This window comes from Sardina pilchardus, chromosome 15 (genome assembly GCF_963854185.1).
Source record: "Sardina pilchardus chromosome 15, fSarPil1.1, whole genome shotgun sequence".
In the NCBI taxonomy this organism is placed as follows: domain Eukaryota; kingdom Metazoa; phylum Chordata; class Actinopteri; order Clupeiformes; family Clupeidae; genus Sardina; species Sardina pilchardus.
Window position 1 is genome coordinate 345,785 of NC_085008.1, and position 21,084 is coordinate 366,868.

General features: G+C 48.5%; 2 protein-coding genes across 2 annotated transcripts in view; one reads left to right on the forward strand and one right to left on the reverse strand.

The window, feature by feature from the left end:
* Positions 1–353: 353 nt before the first annotated feature.
* On the reverse strand, positions 354–950 carry diras1a (DIRAS family, GTP-binding RAS-like 1a). The gene has a single exon (XM_062557040.1). The coding sequence runs from the start codon at positions 948–950 to the stop codon at positions 354–356; it is 597 nt and encodes a 198-aa protein (XP_062413024.1).
* Positions 951–14,496: 13,546 nt separating this feature from the next.
* Positions 14,497–21,084, forward strand: part of apc2 (APC regulator of WNT signaling pathway 2) — a 54,014-nt gene continuing 47,426 nt past the window's right edge. Inside the window, exon 1 of the mRNA XM_062556395.1 lies at positions 14,497–14,570. The gene's annotated coding sequence lies outside the window, so the exon portion shown is untranslated. The remainder of the gene's footprint in view (positions 14,571–21,084) is intronic.

A 21,084-nucleotide genomic window follows, 5' to 3' on the forward strand; every position in this document is an offset into this window, starting at 1 on the left:
GTGGGCAGGTGTGGGATGAGCCAGCGTGTGGTGGTGGTGGTGGTGAAGGCATCTGTAACCAAGACAACAACATATTCTCCCTCTCCCTCTTTTTGATGTGTTATTTTGTCCTTGAGTCGACCTCGTCCCCCCTGTCTGCTCCACCGTGTCAGGGTGAGAGAGAGTGTGTGTGTGTGTGTGTGTGTGTGTGTGTGTGTGTGTCTCCAGGGTGAGAGTGTGTCCCCTGTCTGCTCCACCGTGTCAGGGTGAGAGAGTGTGTGCGTGTGTGTGTGTGTGTGTGTGTGTGTGTGTGTGTGTGTGTGTGTGTGTGTGTGTGTGTCTCCAGGGTGAGAGTGTGTCCCCTGGCTGCTCCTCTACATGATGCTGCACTTTGCCTTGAGTTTGTCGGCGCGCCTCTGCTTGCCGGAGCGCTTGGCGTCGATGTTGAGGTTCATGCTCCTCCTCTTGTCCAGGCTCAGCAGCTCCTGGAACAGCTCCGTGACGTTGTGGTTGGTCTTGGCCGACGTCTCCATGAAGGCGCACTTCCAGCTCCGCGCCTGCGCCTCTCCGTCGCGGACCTCCACCTCGCGCTGCGGCTCGTCCGCCTTGTTGCCCACCAGCATGACGGGCACGCTGTCCACGCTGCCCTTGATGGCCAGCAGCTGCTGGTAGATGGGCCGCAGCTCCTCCAGGGACTGCCTGCTGGTGATGGAGTAGACCAGGATGAAGGCGTGGCCCTTGGAGATGGACAGGCGCTGCATGGCGGGGAACTGGTGGCTGCCGGTGGTGTCGGTGATCTGCAGCGTGCACACGCTCTTGTCGCAGCTGATCACCTGCGTGTAGGTGTCCTCCACCGTGGGGATGTAGGTGTCTCTGAAGGTGCCCTTCACGAAGCGCACCACCAGGGAGCTCTTGCCCACGCCGCCCGCGCCAAACACCACCACGCGGTAGTCGTTACTTTGCTCTGGCATCTTCAGTCCTGGGGGGGGGGGGAGAGGGGCAGGGGGGGCTCTTTCTCTTCCCTCTTTCAGCTCCTCTTCTCTTCCCTCTTTCAGCTCCTCTTCCTGAGACCTGGGACACAGACAGGACAAAAGATGAGCAGGTCAACACACAACCAGCACGTTTAGTAGCCATGTAATGATACACTCAACACAACACACAACCAGCACGTTTAGTAGCCATGTAACGATACACTCAACCTACACACAACCAGCACGTTTAGTAGCCATGTAACGATACACTCAACACAACACACAACCAGCACGTTTGGTAGCTTAGTAGCCATTAAATAAGGATTGTTGAAAAAAAATCTTGTACATTCACATGTGTCCTTGATGAAGCTAATGGAAAATTAACCATTTCATGTTGTGTATTGTCCATACTGTTATCCGAGGCCAGCTACTCTGAGTGTGTTGTGTAGTGTGTTGTGTAGTGTGTTGTGTAGTGTGTTGTGTAGTGTGTTGTGTGAGGTCAGCTACTCTGAGTGTGTTGTGTAGTGTGTTGTGTAGTGTGTTGTGTATTGTGTAGTGTGTTGTGTAGTGTGTTGTGTAGTGTATTGTGTAGTGTGTTGTGTAGTGTGTTGTGTAGTGTACTGTGTAGTGTGTTGTGTAGTGTGTTGTGTAGTGTGTTGTGTAGTGTATTGTGTAGTGTATTGTGTAGTGTATTGTGTAATATATTGTGTAGTGTGTTGTGTAGTGTATTGTGTAGTGTATTGTGTAATGTATTGTGTAGTGTGTTGTGTAGTGTATTGTGTAGTGTGTTGTGTAGTGTGTTGTGTAGTGTATTGTGTAGTGTATTGTGTTGTGTAGTGTACTGTGTAGTGTGTTGTGTAGTGTGTTGTGTATTGTGTAGTGTGTTGTGTTGTGTGTTGTGTAGTGTATTGTGTAGTGTGTTGTGTAGTGTGTTGTGTAGTGTACTGTGTAGTGTGTTGTGTAGTGTGTTGTGTGAGGTCAGCTACTCTGAGTGTATTGTGTAGTGTGTTGTGTAGTGTGTTGTGTAGTGTGTTGTGTAGTGTGTTGTGTAGTGTATTGTGTAGTGTATTGTGTAGTGTGTTGTGTAGTGTGTTGTGTAGTGTGTTGTGTAGTGTATTGTGTAGTGTATTGTGTAGTGTGTTGTGTAGTGTATTGTGTAGTGTATTGTGTAGTGTGTTGTGTAGTGTGTTCTGTAGTGTGTTGTGTAGTGTGTTGTGTGAGGTCAGCTACTCTGAGTGTGTTGTGTAGTGTGTTGTGTAGTGTGTTGTGTAGTGTGTTGTGTAGTGTGTTGTGTAGTGTGTTGTGTAGTGTATTGTGTAGTGTGTTGTGTAGTGTGTTGTGTAGTGTGTTGTGTAGTGTGTTGTGTAGTGTATTGTGTAGTGTGTTGTGTGAGGTCAGCTACTCTGAGTGTGTTGTGTAGGGTGTTGTGTTGTGCGTACTCTGAGTGTGTTGTGTAGTGTGTTGTGTAGTGTATTGTGTAGTGTATTGTGTAGTGTGTTGTGTAGGGTGTTGTGTTGTGCGTACTCTGAGTGTGTTGTGCAGTGTGTGTGAGACTGCTGCAGCAGGGCAGCCTCTTTAAGCCTCTGTGTGCTGGAGACCCTAGTGCAAGCGGCCCTCCACCCTCTGTGTGCTGGAGACACTAGTGTAAGCGGCCCTCCACCCTCTGTGTGTGCTGGAGACACTAGTGCAAGCGGCCCTCCACCCTCTGTGTGCTGGAGACACTAGTGCAAGCGGCCCTCCACCCTCTGTGTGCTGGAGACACTAGTGCAAGTGGCCCTCCACCCTCCACCCTCTGTGTGCTGGAGACACTAGTGCAAGCGGCCCTCCACCCTCCACCCTCCACCCTCTGTGTGCTGGAGACACTAGTGCAAGCGGCCCTCCACCCAGACGCCCGTATAGATTTTCACTAATCTGCACAAGACGCCTCAGAGATAGCTCATTGAGCGCTCTCCTAAGGGGCAGTTCTGCTGAAGTTAGCACATGGCATTTAAAGGTAAACCATCTTCACAGGGAGAGGCCATTACAATGATGATGGTGCTTAAGGAGGGAACATAAAATGGAATTAAAACAGAAAGCGTAAATGTGTCTTCTACATTAGGAGGAACATGAGGTCTCGCCGTTGCCATGGCGCAGTGCTATCTGGTGGTATGGGCTCTCCAATGCGTGCATAGGTGCGCGGCAGGAGGCTGGAAGCTCCAATGGAGACGACTGGGTCGTACTCTTGCTGTCGTCAGCAGCAGTCACCATCTATTCATCTATTCATCTATTCATCTATTCATCTATTCATAGCTCATTCATCTCCCTGCACTAGAGCGAGACCATCCATCCAGCACAGCACACGCATGCCAGCAGAGCCCTGGGGAGAGCCCTGGGTCCTAGAGAGCGCAGGAGAGCCCTGGGTCCTAGAGAGCGCAGGAGAGCCCTGGGTCCTAGAGAGCGCAGGAGATGCTCATGCCAGGAGAGCCCTGGGTCCTAGTGAGCCCTGGGTCCTAGTGAGCGCAGGAGAGCCCTGGGTCCTAGTGAGCGCATGGCAGGAGAGCGCTGGGTCCTAGTGAGCGCAGGAGATGCTCATGGCAGGAGAGCGCTGGGTCCTAGAGAGCCCTGGGTCCTAGTGAGCGCAGGAGAGCTCATGGCAGGGCCTGGTCTGGCCCACATCTGGCCCACAGTCTGAAGCGGTTTGGGGACACGTCTGGGGGAACCGAGAGCGTCACACAGAGAAGCAGAACGAATCGTAATGCTCCAAACTCCAAACTAAAGGTCCAAATATCACCACATAAAACACTGCCACTATGAGTACGAATGTCCAAATACTACCATATCAAAAGCTGCCATCAAAATAAAGGTCTGAATTTCACAATCCAACTGCCAACAGAGTGAAGAAGAGAGGTGAAGACCTCAGGTGGAATATCACCCCACCTGTCACTCACCTGTCACCTTCAATCAGTCAGATGCAGACCCACACCACACCGTTTGAGTGTATAGCTACGTTTGACTGGCTACATAAGAGAGGGTTGAAAAGGTAGTGATGAAGGATCTTTAGCTGCGTTTGACTGGCTACATAAGAGAGGGTTGAAAAGGTAGTAATGAAGGATCTTTAGCTGCGTTTGACTGGCTACATAAGAGAGGGTTGAAAAGGTAGTGATGAAGGATCTTTAGCTGCGTTTGACTGTATAGCTACATAAGAGAGGGTTGAAAAGGTAGTGATGAAGGATCTTTAGCTGCGTTTGACTGGCTACATTAGAGAGGGTTGAAAAGGTAGTGATGAAGGATCTTTAGCTGCGTTTGACTGGCTACATAAGAGAGGGTTGAAAAGGTAGTAATGAAGGATCTTTAGCTGCGTTTGACTGGCTACATAACAGAGGGTTGAAAAGGTAGTACCAGTTGCTCTTGTTTAGTTCATATCACATCAGCTCACTCTCCTCCATCACATCAGCTCACTCTGCTCCATCACATTAGTCTCGCTGTGGCCCATGAGAACCAGTTGTTCTTGTTTAGTTCATATCACATCTCCTCTAACCCTAACATCTGATCTGCCCCCCCCCCAACCCTCCACTCCCCCCCCCCCCCCCCCCCCAACCCTCCACTCCCAGCACTGGCTCTGTGTCCTGGAGCTCTTCTCCTACAGGCTTGTGGAAATGACCTGATGCTGGCACTGCAGTGTGTGTGTGTGTGTGTGTGTGTGTGTGTGTGTGTGTGTGTGTGTGTGTGTGTGTGTGTGTGTGTGTGTGTGTGTGTGTGTGTGTGTGTGTGTGTGTGTGGTCCCCTGGGCTGGGCTGGGCTTGCCTACTGTAACCAGAGGACTGGCACTGCAGTGTGTGTGTGTGTGTGTGTGTGTGTGTGTGTGTGTGTGTGTGTGTGTGTGTGTGTGTGTGGGTGTGTGTGTGTGTGGTCCCCTGGGCTGGGCTGGGCTTGCCTACTGTAACCAGAGGACTGGCACTGCAGTGTGTGTGTGTGTGTGTGTGTGTGTGTGTGTGTGTGTGTGTGTGTGTGTGTGTTGGGCTTGCCTACTGTAACCAGAGGACTGGCACTGCAGTGTGTGCCTGAGATTCCCTCTCTCCACACTCACAGAGAGAGTCAAAGCAAAATGACCACACACACACACACGCACACACACACTCACACACACACACGCATGTGTGCACCACTGAGGAGGACTAACTCTGAGTCATTTTCCACTCTGAGCATCGCATAAGAAGAAAATTCGATACGAGATTATGTGTGTCCATAACAGTTGTCTATATGGGAGTATGTGTGTCCATAACAGTTGACTATATGAGAGAGTGTGTGTCCATAATAGTTGTCTATACGAGAGTGTGTGTCCATAATAGTTGTCTATACGAGAGTGTGTGTCCATAATAGTTGTCTATACGAGAGTGTGTGTCCATAACAGTTTTTACAGATCTTTTCCATTGGGAAAGCATTGGGAAATGATACAATACATTGGTGCAGATCTGCCTGAATCTATAGGACACGCATCAGATGAGGGCGTACAGGAGCACAGCCATGAGGTGAGAGTGGGCAGCCAATGGGCTACTGCTGGCCATCTCTTGCAGCCAATGGGCTACTGCTGGCCTCTCTTGCAGCCAATGGGCTACTGCTGGCCCTCTCTTGCAGCCAATGGGCTACTGCTGGCCATCTCTTGCAGCCAATGGGCTACTGCTGGCCATCTCTTGCAGTCGGTAGCATCAGAGCCTGTATTTGAGTTGCAACAGCTGTCACACTTCCAGTAACACCGCCAACTCGCCAGCAAAGCCCTCTGGGAAGTCTGGCACTGGGGCCTCTACTCCCGCCTGATGGGAGAACTCAGGGCTGACCGGACTGCCCTCCTACAGTGGGATCTAATGGACTCAAATCACCCCTCCACAGCATGCACACGCTGTGATGCACACATAGTGGACAGGATGAGTGGACAGGACAGTATGCGTGGACAGAACGGTATGAGTGGACAGGACAGTATGAGTGGACAGGACAGCAGGACAGGATGAGTGGACAGAACAGCAGGACAGTATGAGTGGACAGGACAGCAGGACAGTATGAGTGGACAGAACAGCAGGACAGTATGAGTGGACAGGACAGCAGGACAGTATGAGTGGACAGGACAGCAGGACAGCATGAGTGGACAGGACAGTAGGACAGTATGAGTGGACAGGACAGCAGGACAGTATGAGTGGACAGGACAGTATGAGTGGACAGGACAGCAGGACAGTATGAGTGGACAGGACAGTATGAGTGGACAGTATGAGTGGACAGGACAGCAGGACAGTATGAGTGGACAGGACAGTATGAGTGGACAGGACAGCAGGACAGTATGAGTGTACAGGACAGTATGAGTGGACAGGACAGCAGGACAGTATGAGTGGACAGGACAGTATGAGTGGACAGGACAGCAGGACAGTATGAGTGGACAGGACAGCAGGACAGTATGAGTGGACAGGACAGTATGAGTGGACAGGACAGTATGAGTGGACAGGACAGTATGAGTGGACAGGACAGTATGAGTGGACAGGACAGCAGGACAGTATGAGCGGACAGGACAGTATGAGTGGACAGGACAGCAGGACAGTATGAGCGGACAGGACAGTATGAGTGGACAGGACAGTATGAGTGGACAGGACAGTATGAGTGGACAGGACAGCAGGACAGTATGAGTGGACAGGACAGTATGAGTGGACAGGACAGTATGAGTGGACAGGACAGTATGAGTGGACAGGACAGCAGGACAGCAGGACAGCATGAGCGGACAGGACAGCAGGACAGTATGAGCGGACAGGACAGCAGGACAGCAGGACAGCATGAGTGGACAGGACAGTATGAGTGGACAGGACAGCAGGACAGTATGAGCGGACAGGACAGCAGGACAGCATGCAGGACAGCAGGACAGCATGAGCGGACAGGACAACAGGACAGTATGAGCGGACAGGACAGCAGGACAGCAGGACAGCATGAGTGGACAGGACAGCATGAGTGGACAGGACAGCATGAGCGGACAGGACAGTATGAGTGGACAGGACAGCAGGACAGTATGAGTGGACAGGACAGTATGAGTGGACAGGACAGCAGGACAGTATGAGTGGACAGGACAGTATGAGTGGACAGGACAGTATGAGCGGACAGGACAGTATGAGTGGACAGGACAGCAGGACAGTATGAGTGGACAGGACAGTATGAGTGGACAGGACAGCAGGACAGCAGGACAGGATGAGTGGACAGGACAGCAGGACAGTATGAGTGGACAGGACAGCAGGACAGCAGGACAGTATGAGTGGACAGGACAGCAGGACAGTATGAGTGGTGAGCACAGCGGCGGTTGACCAGATGTAGGTGACGGAGGACGAGAGTTCTTATTTTAGAAAGTAGGCCAAGGACACAGCACACACACACACACAGGATACACACACACACACACACACACACACACACACACACACACACACACACACACACACAGCCCGCACTGGCTTCTCTGCAGCAAACTCCACACAGTGGGAAATCCAAAAGCACTGAAGTAAAGCAACACACACAAGTCAATGTGTGCGTGTGCGTGTGTGAGTGTTGCTGTGAGTATCAACAGTGCAACACTATAGTGTGCTGTCCTGTGTGTGTGTGTGTGTGTGTGTGTGTGTGTGTGTGTGTTGCAGTGAGTATCAACAGTGCAACACTATAGTGTGCTGTCCTGTGTGTGTGTGTGTGTGTGTGTGTGTGTGTGTGTGTGTGTGTGTGTGTGTGTGTGTGTATGTGTGTGTGTGTGTGTGTGTTGCCATGAGTAGCAATAGTGCAACACTATGGTGTGCTGTCCTGTGTGTGTGTGTGTGTGTGTGTGTGTGTGTGTGTGTGTTGCCGTGAGTAGCAACAGTGCAACACTATGGTGTGCTGTCCTGTGTGTGTGTGTGTGTGTGTGTGTGTGTGTGTGTGTGTGTGTGTGTGTTGCTGTGAGTAGCAACAGTGCAACACTATAGTGTGCTGTCCTGTGTGTGTGTGTGCTGTCCTGACAAGATAAAGAATCCCAGGCGGGCGGGTGAGCCTCTGAGGGCCGTGCCAGGTGGGCGGGCGGGTGACTCTGAGGGCGATTAGAGTCGGCCTCATGAATCACGGTGACATCTCACATCCCTGTGCCACATCCATCACACCACTCACAGCTCATGATTAGACCTCACACACCAGCTCCTCTCTCACAGCATCTACAGAACATCACCTCTACAGAACACACCTACAGAACATCTCCTCTACAGAACACACCTACAGAACATCTCCTCTACAGAACACACCTACAGAACACACCTACAGAACATCTCCTCTACAGAACACACCTACAGAACACACCTACAGAACATCACCTCTACAGAACACACCTACAGAACACCACCTTCAGAACACACCTACAGAACATCACCTCTACAGAACACACCTACAGAACATCACCTTCAGAATAGCAAGAACATCACCTCTACAGAACACACCTACAGAACATCACCTCTACAGAACACACCTACAGAACACACCTACAGAACATCTCCTCTACAGAACACACCTACAGAACATCTCCTCTACAGAACACACCTACAGAACATCACCTCTACAGAACACACCTACAGAACACCACCTTCAGAATAGCAAGAACATCACCTCTACAGAACACACCTACAGAACATCACCTTCAGAATAGCAAGAACATCACCTCTACAGAACACACCTACAGAACATCACCTCTACAGAACACACCTACAGAACACACCTACAGAACATCTCCTTCAGAATAGCAAGAACATCACCTCTACAGAACACACCTACAGAACATCTCCTCTACAGAACACACCTACAGAACATCACCTCTACAGAACACACCTACAGAACACACCTACAGAACACACCTACAGAACATCACCTTCAGAATAGCAAGAACATCACCGCTACAGAACACACCTACAGAACATCACCTCTACAGAACACACCTACAGAACATCACCTTCAGAATAGCAAGAACATCACCGCTACAGAACACACCTACAGAACATCACCTCTACAGAACACACCTACAGAACATCACCGCTACAGAACACACCTACAGAACATCACCTCTACAGAACACACCTACAGAACACACCTACAGAACATTACCTTCAGAATAGCAAGAACATCACCGCTACAGAACACACCTACAGAACATCACCTTCAGAATAGCAAGAACATCACCTCTACAGAACACACCTACAGAACATTACCTTCAGAGTAGCAAGAACGTCACCTTCAGAATAACAAGAACACCACCTTCACAACATCAACTACAGAACATTACCTAGAACATCAAATACAGAATATCACCTACAGAACACCACCTATTGAACATCACCTATAGACCACCAAGAACACCAGCTATAGAACATCACCTACAGAACGCCAACTATAGAACATAACCTACAGAACACCAACTGTAGAACATCATGTATAGAACATCACCCACAGAACATACGGATCATCGCCTATAGAACATTACCATCAGTATGGAACATCATGTGCAGAACATTACCTCCAGAACATACGGATCATCAACTATAGAACATTACCATCTGTACGGAACATCATGTGCAGAACATTACCTCCAGAGGTTTGGCATGTTCCTCAGACCACAGCAGCTATCGGTGTAGCACAGAGGTGCACCATGGGTAATAGGGAGGGGAGGAGAGTCAGTTGGCTCCGCAGAGTTCCTCTAATGTAAAGATTACGTAAGATGCCTGAGGACCTGCTCACTATCACTACTCTGTGTGGAGTGAGATGTTCACTATCACTACTCTGTGTGGTAGGAGTGGTGTGAGATGTTCACTATCACTACTCTGTGTGGAGTGAGATGTTCACTATCACTACTCTGTGTGGAGTGAGATGTTCACTCTCACTACTCTGTGTGGAGTGAGATGTTCACTATCACTACTCTGTGTGGAGTGAGATGTTCACTATCACTACTCTGTGTGGTAGGAGTGGAGTGAGATGTTCACTATCACTACTCTGTGTGGTAGGAGTGGAGTGAGATGTTCACTATCACTACTCTGTGTGGTAGGAGTGGAGTGAGATGTTCACTATCACTACTCTGTGTGGTAGGAGTGGCGTGAGATGTTCACTGTCACTACTCTGTGTGGTAGGAGTTAAGTGAGATGTTCACTATCACTACTCTGTGTGGTAGGAGTGGAGTGAGATGTTCACTATCACTACTCTGTGTGGTAGGAGTGGCGTGAGATGTTCACTATCACTACTCTGTGTGGTAGGAGTGGAGTGAGATGTTCACTATCACTACTCTGTGTGGAGTGAGATGTTCACTATCACTACTCTGTGTGGTAGGAGTGGAGTGAGATGTTCACTATCACTACTCTGTGTGGTAGGAGTGGCGTGAGATGTTCACTATCACTACTCTGTGTGGTAGGAGTGGAGTGAGATGTTCACTATCACTACTCTGTGTGGAGTGAGATGTTCACTATCACTACTCTGTGTGGTAGGAGTGGAGTGAGATGTTCACTATCACTACTCTGTGTGGAGTGAGATGTTCACTATCACTACTCTGTGGGGTAGGAGTGGAGTGAGATGTTCACTATCACTACTCTGTGTGGAGTGAGATGTTCACTATCACTACTCTGTGTGGAGTGAGATGTTCACTATCACTACTCTGTGTGGTAGGAGTGGAGTGAGATGTTCACTATCACTACTCTGTGTGGAGTGAGATGTTCACTATCACTACTCTGTGTGGAGTGAGATGTTCACTATCACTACTCTGTGTGGTAGGAGTGGAGTGAGATGTTCACTATCACTACTCTGTGTGGTAGGAGTGGCGTGAGATGTTCACTATCACTACTCTGTGTGGAGATGTTCACTATCACTACTCTGTGTGGTAGGAGTGGCGTGAGATGTTCACTATCACTACTCTGTGTGGAGATGTTCACTATCACTACTCTGTGTGGAGTGAGATGTTCACTATCACTACTCTGTGTGGAGTGAGATGTTCACTATCACTACTCTGTGTGGTAGGAGTGGAGTGAGATGTTCACTATCACTACTCTGTGTGGTAGGAGTGGCGTGAGATGATGTGTGGCTGATTTTGAGGACAGAACTCACTCACAGGATTCACTCTGCCCTGCATGCAGCTGATCAATAAGTGGACGAGGAGTCAACTGATGATTGCACAAGTTGCTATATCCTGAAATTTAATATTTATTAAATAATAATCATAATAATAATAAAATACACAAAAATGACATAGGTGTGCTTTCTGAGTGAACAAAAAATGACTATGGACCCTGTAAGCCAATATCATGCTATAATAATAATAATAATAATAATACACTTTATTTAAAGCGCCTTTCATGACATCCAAGGTCACTTTACAGGGTTGTAAAATCTTCACTTAGAACTAAAAAAGAAAGTCAAGTCAGTCAGTCGAAGGTTTGCTGAGGTGGAAATGCCATGTTACATAGGTCAGACATAACACACACACACACACACACACACACACACACACACACACACACACACACACACACACACACACACACACACACACACACACACACACACAAACACACACACCGCATGGGAACTTCGCTTATTACTCCCGCCAAGCTTTCCCGATCACGACCACATTCTCCTATGATATGACTTTAATCAGAGTTCATCGACACGCGCTCATCCACGCATCAACTTCATGGAGAACCGAGGCGCTCGTTTTACACTTGTGGAAAAGCTACTACTGGGCTTTGGTGACGCGCTGACTCTTCTGCATCGTCTTAGGTGTGTTGGGAAGCTCATGCACAGCAAACCAATAACGTACGATGACCGGAGGCATCCTCCACACACACACACACACACACACACACACACACACACACACACACACACACACACACACACACACACACACACACACACACACACACACACACACACACACACCAGCATCCCACACACACCCAGCCACTGATGCTCATCCCTATAGGCGAGGTGTCCAGTTCGGTGTATCTGGGTTAATGAGGACCCTATAATGAACTCGGTGTAAAAACGCACCTTATCAACCACCATATTTACATGTAGGCTATTAACTGCCATTAACTGTTACGCACATGAGCGCCTCGTTGTAACTAAATGATTGCTCGCTACGGAACAAGACAAAGGGACAAGTGCATTGAACAGAATGATGTTGTTGTGTTAGGTTTTGTGTCCATTAAGGAAGTCTCGTACATTTGAGCTGATCCCGGTTACAGTTTCCCAGATCATTATTTCAGACAAGGTAGCGCAACAGTAGCACCTGTCTCAGTGCAGTGTTCCATGCCGCGCGCTTGTCAACCTCCTAAAACAAAGGATTGAACTGTAAACGCAACAGTCTCACAACAAACCATCAAAACACTCCGGCTATAAGGGGTGGATTAAAGATTAAGAGCTGAACAATGGAGAGGGTATGACAGCGATTGCATGCGTTAATGGTCTTTGTGATCTATATGGTAAACGAATGTATAGAGTTGACATGAATGTAAAGAGTGGAAACGTCTAATCTTACCAGACGGTTCTGATGCGACTCCTAAATGCTGCACTCCAGAGTCAATGGCACCGAGAGAAGTTGCTGGAACGCACAGACGACTGTCACGTTTCTAAGCATTTCCCGTTTGCGCGCCTGTACGTGATGTGTGGATGTGTAGCCCTCTGTAGTGCCGACCGTTCACTCGCGCAGTCCCTCTCGCTGCTTCCCTGTTTAAAGCGCCAGATGCCGTAGATAGGCGGTGCTGTTTTATCGTTCTCGCTCCTCACCGAAGTCCCTCGCTGGTGAGCCCACTGACGTAGGCAGAGTCTCTGCGCTTTAACCGCCCCCGCTGTCTTTCACTGCAGAGAAATGCCTCCAGCTGACTCCAAGGTTGAGACAGGCGCGCTGATTCCAATTATGGAATATCATTGTTCAGCCCACAGCTGCAACGGCTCGTCTACAGCCCGACTGACGCACTTCATATGCCCAGTTACCATGACATTATCATCGTGCACATACAATGAGTTCCCTCACAACATAACTGCACTTATGGGGCAAAACTGTACTTATACTGAAGTGTAAGTACCAAGTAGATTTTAGTACCATCAAGTACAATGTAGTTTCAGTGTAGTCGCAATGCGTTTTGTGTGTCCGAATACTGCGTTCTTGCATATGGCAAGGAATTCCTCAAAACAACATTGACACTTGGCGATTTTTTGTAAGACTTTGGTTGGTTGTCTGATTGTATGAACAATTTAGATTCTTTAATAATTTAGGCTAAATGCTAGTGGTAAAGCACAGACAAGTATTCTTTACAGATTTGACCACCCAACACACACACACACACACACACACACACACACACACACACACACACACACACACACACACACACACACACACACACACACACACACACACACACACAAACACACACAAACACTCACGCATGTAAACAATCAGCATCCTGATTGTGCTAGTGTTTAGACTCTTAAGCCACTGAGATCTCATATTGTTTTCCAAATGGAGGCAGGCTGCCTATGAATCTATCAGTGTATGTGTCCCTCTACCGCCTGCCGGTGGTACTGCAACACAGGACTACACCCTTCATGTAAGACTGAGAGTTCATTGTTGTGTGGGCCAGGCCTACTATAAATACGGCATAACGTATCTGGATTATGCAGAAATTATTTATTCAGATTATTAAGTACATAGACAGAGACCCCAGGTCAAACAGAGAATATTCTGTGTATGTAGGCTACTAGTCTATCATTAAAAAAAAAAAAAAAACTGTTACCCTGACTCAACAGTCTTGTTATGTATTCTCCATAACCACTCTAGGTAGCATCCACCTCCTTGCCGTGACAACTGGCTCTACTAGCCATGCGCGTCAGAAAATATTTTTGTGTCACAAAAATATACCAAGAGAAGATATGGCATAATTTCATCGTAAATCAAAAGCTCACGTTTGCTGCGTTTGTATTCGTAAACCAATTGCTGAAGTAGGCCTAACCGACCTATTTGGCCTATTGACAGTGTAGGCAAAACCACACAGGTCGAGGGCCAGTTACAGTAAATACGGAGAAAAGAAGTCTATGAATTTCCCCTTGGGAATCAATAAAGTATCTATCTATCTATCTATCTATCTACTGTATCTATCTATCTATCTATCTATCTGTCCATCTGTCTATCTGTCTGTCTATCTAACTAGTGTCTGTCAATTGGTTAATTGGTTAGTGATCAAGCCAATCTTATTCTTAAGCGTTTACATGTGAATGCGTCTGGAGTTTGTGACGCTCTGATGATGGATTATGCTGGCATTCAGTATATACACATGAACACATTTACTGAGATACAAACGGTTACTGTAATAAAGGAACAGGTAGGTTATTTCTGGAGGCGCTATGATCACATTTACGTGTTGCACGACGTCAAGGTGAGGCCAGACAGAGAGACAGAGAGAGATAGAGACGAAGAGAGAGAGAGAGAGAGAGAGAGAGAGAGAGGGGGGAAGGAGAAAGCTACGCCACTGTTTCACTGTCACACATCAGAGCGCACGCTCGGTCGTCCATCCCGTGGCGATATAGCGGCCACACGCCCTAACAAAACAGCGCAGCTTCTATGATGAGGTGAGTTTCCGTTTGCAAATTCTATTGCAGAGCGTTTTCGTTCAGTATTAGTGATTTTCAGCAGGTTTGGATTGGCCAATGTTAGTTAAATGTGAGCATTGTTCCTCGGTCTGTCATGGAGACGGCAGCTATCGCTGGGAATCTTGAGAGCGGTCCTGATGCGAATACTAATATAGCCTGCGAGAGCACTGGAGGTGGTGGAATATGCCGTGCCTCTGCTGTGATTCCGAATCCTATTCCTGTAATTAGCTATTTCATTTATATGCTTGATATATGTTATGTAACGCATGTGAAAAACAATAGCAGGGACACAAGCCCGTTTTGGACACAGACGAGTGCCAAGGTCGACGGCTAAACCGTGGGCTGGTGTCGGGAGTTCGCAGAGATAGCCTACCTATTGATATAATTAGCTTATCGAAATATAGTTGTACCTGCGCCTGATTTGAGCTCTATGACACGGATCGCATTATCTTATTGCAGCCCTTTCATCTGGGCGAAGCCATTTAGTCACACGCACTGGAAAAATAGAGACCGACTCCATTACTGCCGTGATGCAGTCTTGGTCCCCTAGCATCATCTGCAAGCAGACACTGGCTACTGTTCCTCGGAAACACGGTTTTCATCTTGGTGTTCTTGGACACCTAAATGGGTTGTTCTATGGTATAAATTGCAAGGTACTGCTAAGCGTAATTCATAACGAATTGTTGTTTGGGTGGTAGGTCAAGTTTACGGGAACAAATTGGATAAAAGCACACTGAAGATGCCTAATTCTGCACCCAGAGCAGCCTAATATAAATTCCTTCGCACAAATGCATAGTCGATTGTTATAAAATGGTGGCTGTTTGAACCTGTGCTAAACAACACGACTGAATTATAATTCTTGCATATTATTGTTTGAGGCAGTCAAACACAGCACGCCACAGAACTAAATCACTGGTTTAAAAATCATCTTCATGAGCTGGGGAGAGATGCGCTACTCTGAACAAAGCAGAAAATAGGGTCAGTCTCGACCACACACACACACACACACACACACACACACACACACACACACACACACACACAGTCTCTCTCCTCTCTCTTTCCGTCTGTATTTCTTTCCTAGTGCTCACTGCATCATGATATTGTTGAATTCCTATTTAGATAATAAATAATTCATAATGAACGTTTTAGCCAAATGTGATGTATGGGATGATGATGGCTACAACATCAAGACTCTGTGGGGGTCTCAGTTCAGTCTCTGGACATATCTGTGTTGGTTCAGACTGTGTCTGTGATGTCTTCAGTGTTGAGCTTTTGTCAGTAATGTGTTGGTCTCAGTGTTGAGCTTGTGTCAGAACTGCCTCAGTGTTGAGCTTGTGTCTGTGTGTTGGTCATTGAGATCGTGATGGTAATTTTCAGACCACGTCTGTGTGTGTGTGTGTGTGTGTGTGTCGGCGGGCAGGTCTGGGCTGGGTTGTGTGTTGGCGGGCAGGGCTGGGTTGTGTGTTAGCGGGCAGGGCTGGACTGAGTTGTGTGTCGGTGGCAGGGTTGGGTTGTGTGTTAGCGGGCAGGGCAGGGTTGGGTTGTGTGTTAGCGGGCAGGGCTGGGCAGTGTTGGGTTGTGTGTTAGCGGGCAGGGCTGGGTTGGGTTGTGTGTTGGCGGTAGGGCAGGGCTGGGTTGTGTGTTGGCGGGCAGGGCTAGGTTGTGTGGCGAGGGCTGGGTTGTGTGTTGGTGGCAGGGCAGGGCAGGGCTGGGTTGTGTGTTGGCGGGCAGTGCAGGGCTGGGTTGTGTGTGAGCGGCAGGGCAGGGCTGGGTTGTGTGTGAGCCCCAGGGATGTAGCGGGTCAGGGCAGGGCAGGGCTGGGTTGTGTGTTAGCGGGCAGGGCAGGGCAGGGTTGTGTGTGAGCCCCAGGGATGTAGCGGGTCAGGAAGCAGAAGGGTGATGCAGCTCAGCCAGGTCTGCATGTCTCCAGCAGCCCAACAGCCCACAGCCTGCAGGCCTCTTACGTAAGCTTATGTAATGCATTAGGATGGGGACGAGGACCACTACACACTACACACTACACACTACACACTACACACTACACACTACTAACTACTAGCTACTAACTACTAACTACTAACTACTAACTACACACTACACACTACACACTAGTAACTACTAGCTACTAACTACTAACTACTAACTACACACTACACACTAGTAACTACTAACTACTAACTACTAACTCTTGCTTTGCAGTCCTTTAGCCGTGAGTGAGGGGGAGGGAGAGGCATGCCAGAGTGAGTGAGGGGGCATGCATGGATATTCACCCCTGAGAGTGAGTGAGGGGGGGCATGCATGGATATTGACCCCCCCGCCCCCCCACCCCCAGAGTGAGTGAGGGGGGGCATACATGGATATTGACCCCCCCAGAGTGAGTGAGGGGGGGCATACATGGATATTGACCCCCCCCCCCCCCCCACCCCCAGAGTGAGTGAGGGGGGGCATGCATGGATATTGACCCCCCCAGAGTGAGTGAGGGCTCTCTGAATGAAGCCAACAGGAAGATGAAGTAGATTCATCGCACAGGTCCATTTCTTGGCGCCCTTTCAAGATAATGTTGTGTTGGGCAGATGCTACTCTCCCTCAGCTCCACACAACACCGTACAGGTACATGATAAGGTACACTGTGCAGGTGTAACCTGCGTTGTGTGGAACCACCGCGGTCCAGCCCTGCACACGCCCGGACTCAAACCGGCGAGACAGCAGCACCACGGATCGGGAGTCGAGCGCGCTAACAATCCAGCTAAAAGCCCGAGCTACTAGCTTTCATGCCAGCAGCGCTCTTGAAGTGTCGGGGAGTGAGGTTTACTAACGTTCCACAGCATAGCTAACCAGCTAGCACCCGTTACACTGGTACACACACACACCCAGCCCAGGCACACACACACACCCTAGCGTGCCCATCATCAGGAGCAGAGTGTACAGATTAGAGAGCTTCCCTAATGGCACTGGCATCTCCCAGGCCGTGATGAGAGCAGAGATAATGTTGCTGTTGTGTGGGTGTGTGTGTGTGTGTGTGTGTGTGTGTGTGTGTGTGTGTGTGTGTGTGTGTGTGTGAGATGGGAGCAGAGGTAATGTTGCTGTTGTGTGTGTGTGTGTGTGTGTGTGTGTGTGTGAGATGGGAGCAGAGGTAATGTTGACGTGACTCTGAATTGATGTGTCTCTAGAGGGAACAGTCCCAGTCCCGGGTCATCCCAGTCCCAGTCCCCGGCCACCCCTGCTGAGGGTGGATATGGATGTGGGGGGGGGGGGGGGGGGGGGGCTGACCATAACACTGTATTGATCCTTATTTAATGACCTCAGAGAGAACAGAGAAGTGCAAGTCATGCTGGGATGGACTGATGGGAAGCATTACCCCCCCCCCCCCCCCCCCCCCCATCACCAACCATCCCATCATCAGACTACTCTGGCTGTGAACTAGTGTGTGTGTAGAGTGTGTGTAGTCTGCCTGTAAACTAGTGTGTGTAGAGTGTATGTACAGTAGTCTGGCTGTAACACTAGTGTGCGTGACTGTGTGTGTGTAGAGTGTATGTAGTCTGGCTGTAAACTAGTGTGTGTAGAGTGTGTGTAGTCTGGTTGTAACACTAGTGTGTGTGTGTGTGTGAAGAAAAGAGTGAACTGATCCATTTGGTATATGAGTGAGCCGTGAGTGAACTGATCCATTTGGTGTATGAGTGAGTGGTGAGTGAACTGGTCCATTTGGTGTATGAGTGAGTGGTGAGTGAACTGGTCCATTTGGTGTATGAGTGAGTGGTGAGTGAACTGATCCATTTGGTGTATGAGTGAGTCGTGAGTGAACTGATCCATTTGGTGTATGAGAGAGTGGTGAGTGAACTGATCCATTTGGTGTATGAGAGAGTGGTGAGTGAACTGATCCTTTTGGCGTATGAGTGAGTGGTGAGTGAACTGATCCATTTGGTGTATGCGGTGCAGAGCTCTGCTTTAGTGTGCAGTAGGATGAGGTCATGAAATGTTGATGAAATGCTGCTCAGGGAGGAAGTGTCCTTAGTTCAGCTGAATAAGTGAGAGAGTAGCCTCACTAGTGTCCCTAGTTCAGCTGAATAAGTGAGTGAGTAGCCTCACTAGTGTCCTTAGTTCAGCTGAATAAGTGAGTGAGTAGCCTCACTAGTGTCCTTAGTTCAGCTGAATAAGTGAGTGAGTAGCCTCACTAGTGTCCTTAGTTCAGCTGAATAAGTGAGTGAGTAGCCTCACTAGTGTCCTTAGTTCAGCTGAATAAGTGAGTAGCCTCACAAGTGTCCTTAGTTCAGCTGAGTAAGTGAGTGAGTAGCCTCACAAGGGACAGCTGGTCATGACCACCTCGAGTCTCCCCTCTGGTTTCCTCTCCTCCTCCCTCTCTTCCTTTCTCTCAGTCCCCCTCCCTAACCAGGTGTACAGCAGACCTCCTCCCTAACCAGCAGTCCTCCTCCCTAACCAGGAGCACAGCAGACCTCCTCCCTAACCAGGAGCACAGCAGTCCTCCTCTCTAACCAGGAGCACAGCAGACCTCCTCTCTAACCTCCTCCCTAACCAGGAGCACAGCAGACCTCCTCCCTAACCAGGAGCACAGCAGACCTCCTCCCTAATCTCCTCTCTAACCAGGAGCACAGCAGTGCAGCAGCCTGGCTGCGGGGAATGAATCGGTGCCATTCAATTAGCATCAAACTGGTGGAATAATTGCATTGGAGAAATTCTAATCAACAGCCTGCTAAATGCAATTAATCCGGGGCTCTGTTTGCGCTCGGCTGTCATAGCCATCGGGGAGGTCTTCACTGTGACCTACGGTGTGTGTGTGTGTGTGTGTGTGTGTGTGTATGTGTGTGTGTGTGTGTGTGTGTGTGTATGTGTGTGTGTGTGTGTGTACGGCTGTCATAGTCATCGGGGAGGTCTTCACCGTGACCTACATACACTGCAGGCAGCCCTGCCACTCAACCCATATCCGTCTGATCTTAAACAAAGAACCCACAGACTAGTGTAGATATGTACTATACTCTCACCAAAGATAGCATACTCAGTGTAGATATGTACTACACTCTCACCAAAGATAGCATACTCAGTGTGGATATGTACTACACTCTCACCTCAGAGAGCATACTCAGTGTGGATATGTACTACACTCTCACCTCAGAGAGCATACTCAGTGTAGATATGTACTACACTCTCACCAAAGATAGCATACTCAGTGTGGATATGTACTATACTCATGTACTACACTCTCACCCCAGAGAGCATACTCAGTGTGGATATGTACTATACTCTCACCCCAGAGAGCATACTCAGTGTGGATATGTACTATACTCTCACCTCAGAGAGCATACTCAGTGTGGATATGTACTATACTCTCACCTCAGAGAGCATACTCAGTGTAGATATGTACTATACTCTCACCCCAGAGAGCATACTCAGTGTGGATATGTACTATACTCTCACCCCAGAGAGCATACTCAGTGTGGATATGTACTATACTCTCACCCCAGAGAGCATACTCAGTGTAGATATGTACTATACTCTCACCCCAGAGAGCATACTCAGTGTGGATATGTACTATACTCTCACCTCAGAGAGCATACTCAGTGTGGATATGTACTATACTCATGTACTACACTCTCACCCCAGAGAGCATACTCAGTGTGGATATGTACTATACTCTCACCCCAGAGAGCATACTCAGTGTGGATATGTACTATACTCATGTACTACACTCTCACCCCAGAGAGCATACTCAGTGTGGATATGTACTATACTCATGTACTACACTCTCACCCCAGAGAGCATACTCAGTGTGGATATGTACTATACTCATGTACTACACTCTCACCCCAGAGAGCATACTCAGTGTGGATATGTACTATACTCATGTACTACACTCTCACCCCAGAGAGCATACTCAGTGTGGATATGTACTATACTCATGTACTACACTCTCACCCCAGAGAGCATACTCAGTGTTTTTCTTTTGTGGGGTTTTGTTTTGAGCATCTGAAGCGTCTGTTGTTCCTCTTTATTGTGTAAACACCACCAGGGTCTCCATCACTGTTGTTCCTCTTTATTGTGTAAACACCAGGGTCTCCATCACTGTTGTTCCTCTTTATTGTGTAAACACCACCAGGGTCTCCATCACTGTTGTTCCTCTTTATTGTGTAAACACCAGGGTCTCCATCACTGTTGTTCCTCTTTATTGTGTAAACACCAGGGTCTCCATCACTGTTGTTCCTCTTTATTGTGTAAACACCAGGGTCTCCATCACTGTTGTTCCTCTTTATTGTGTAAACACCAGGGTCTCCATCACTGTTGTTCCTCTTTATTGTGTAAACACCAGGGTCTCCATCACTGTTGTTCCTCTTTATTGTGTAAACACCACCAGGGTCTCCATCACTGTTGTTCCTCTTTATTGTGTAAACACCAGGGTCTCCATCACTGTTGTTCCTCTTTATTGTGTAAACACCACCAGGGTCTCCATCACTGTTGTTCCTCTTTATTGTGTAAACAC

Bases quoted from the DNA above. Each gene is read 5' to 3' on its own strand.
- diras1a (XM_062557040.1), bottom strand. From the start codon at position 950: ATGCCAGAGCAAAGTAACGACTACCGCGTGGTGGTGTTTGGCGCGGGC.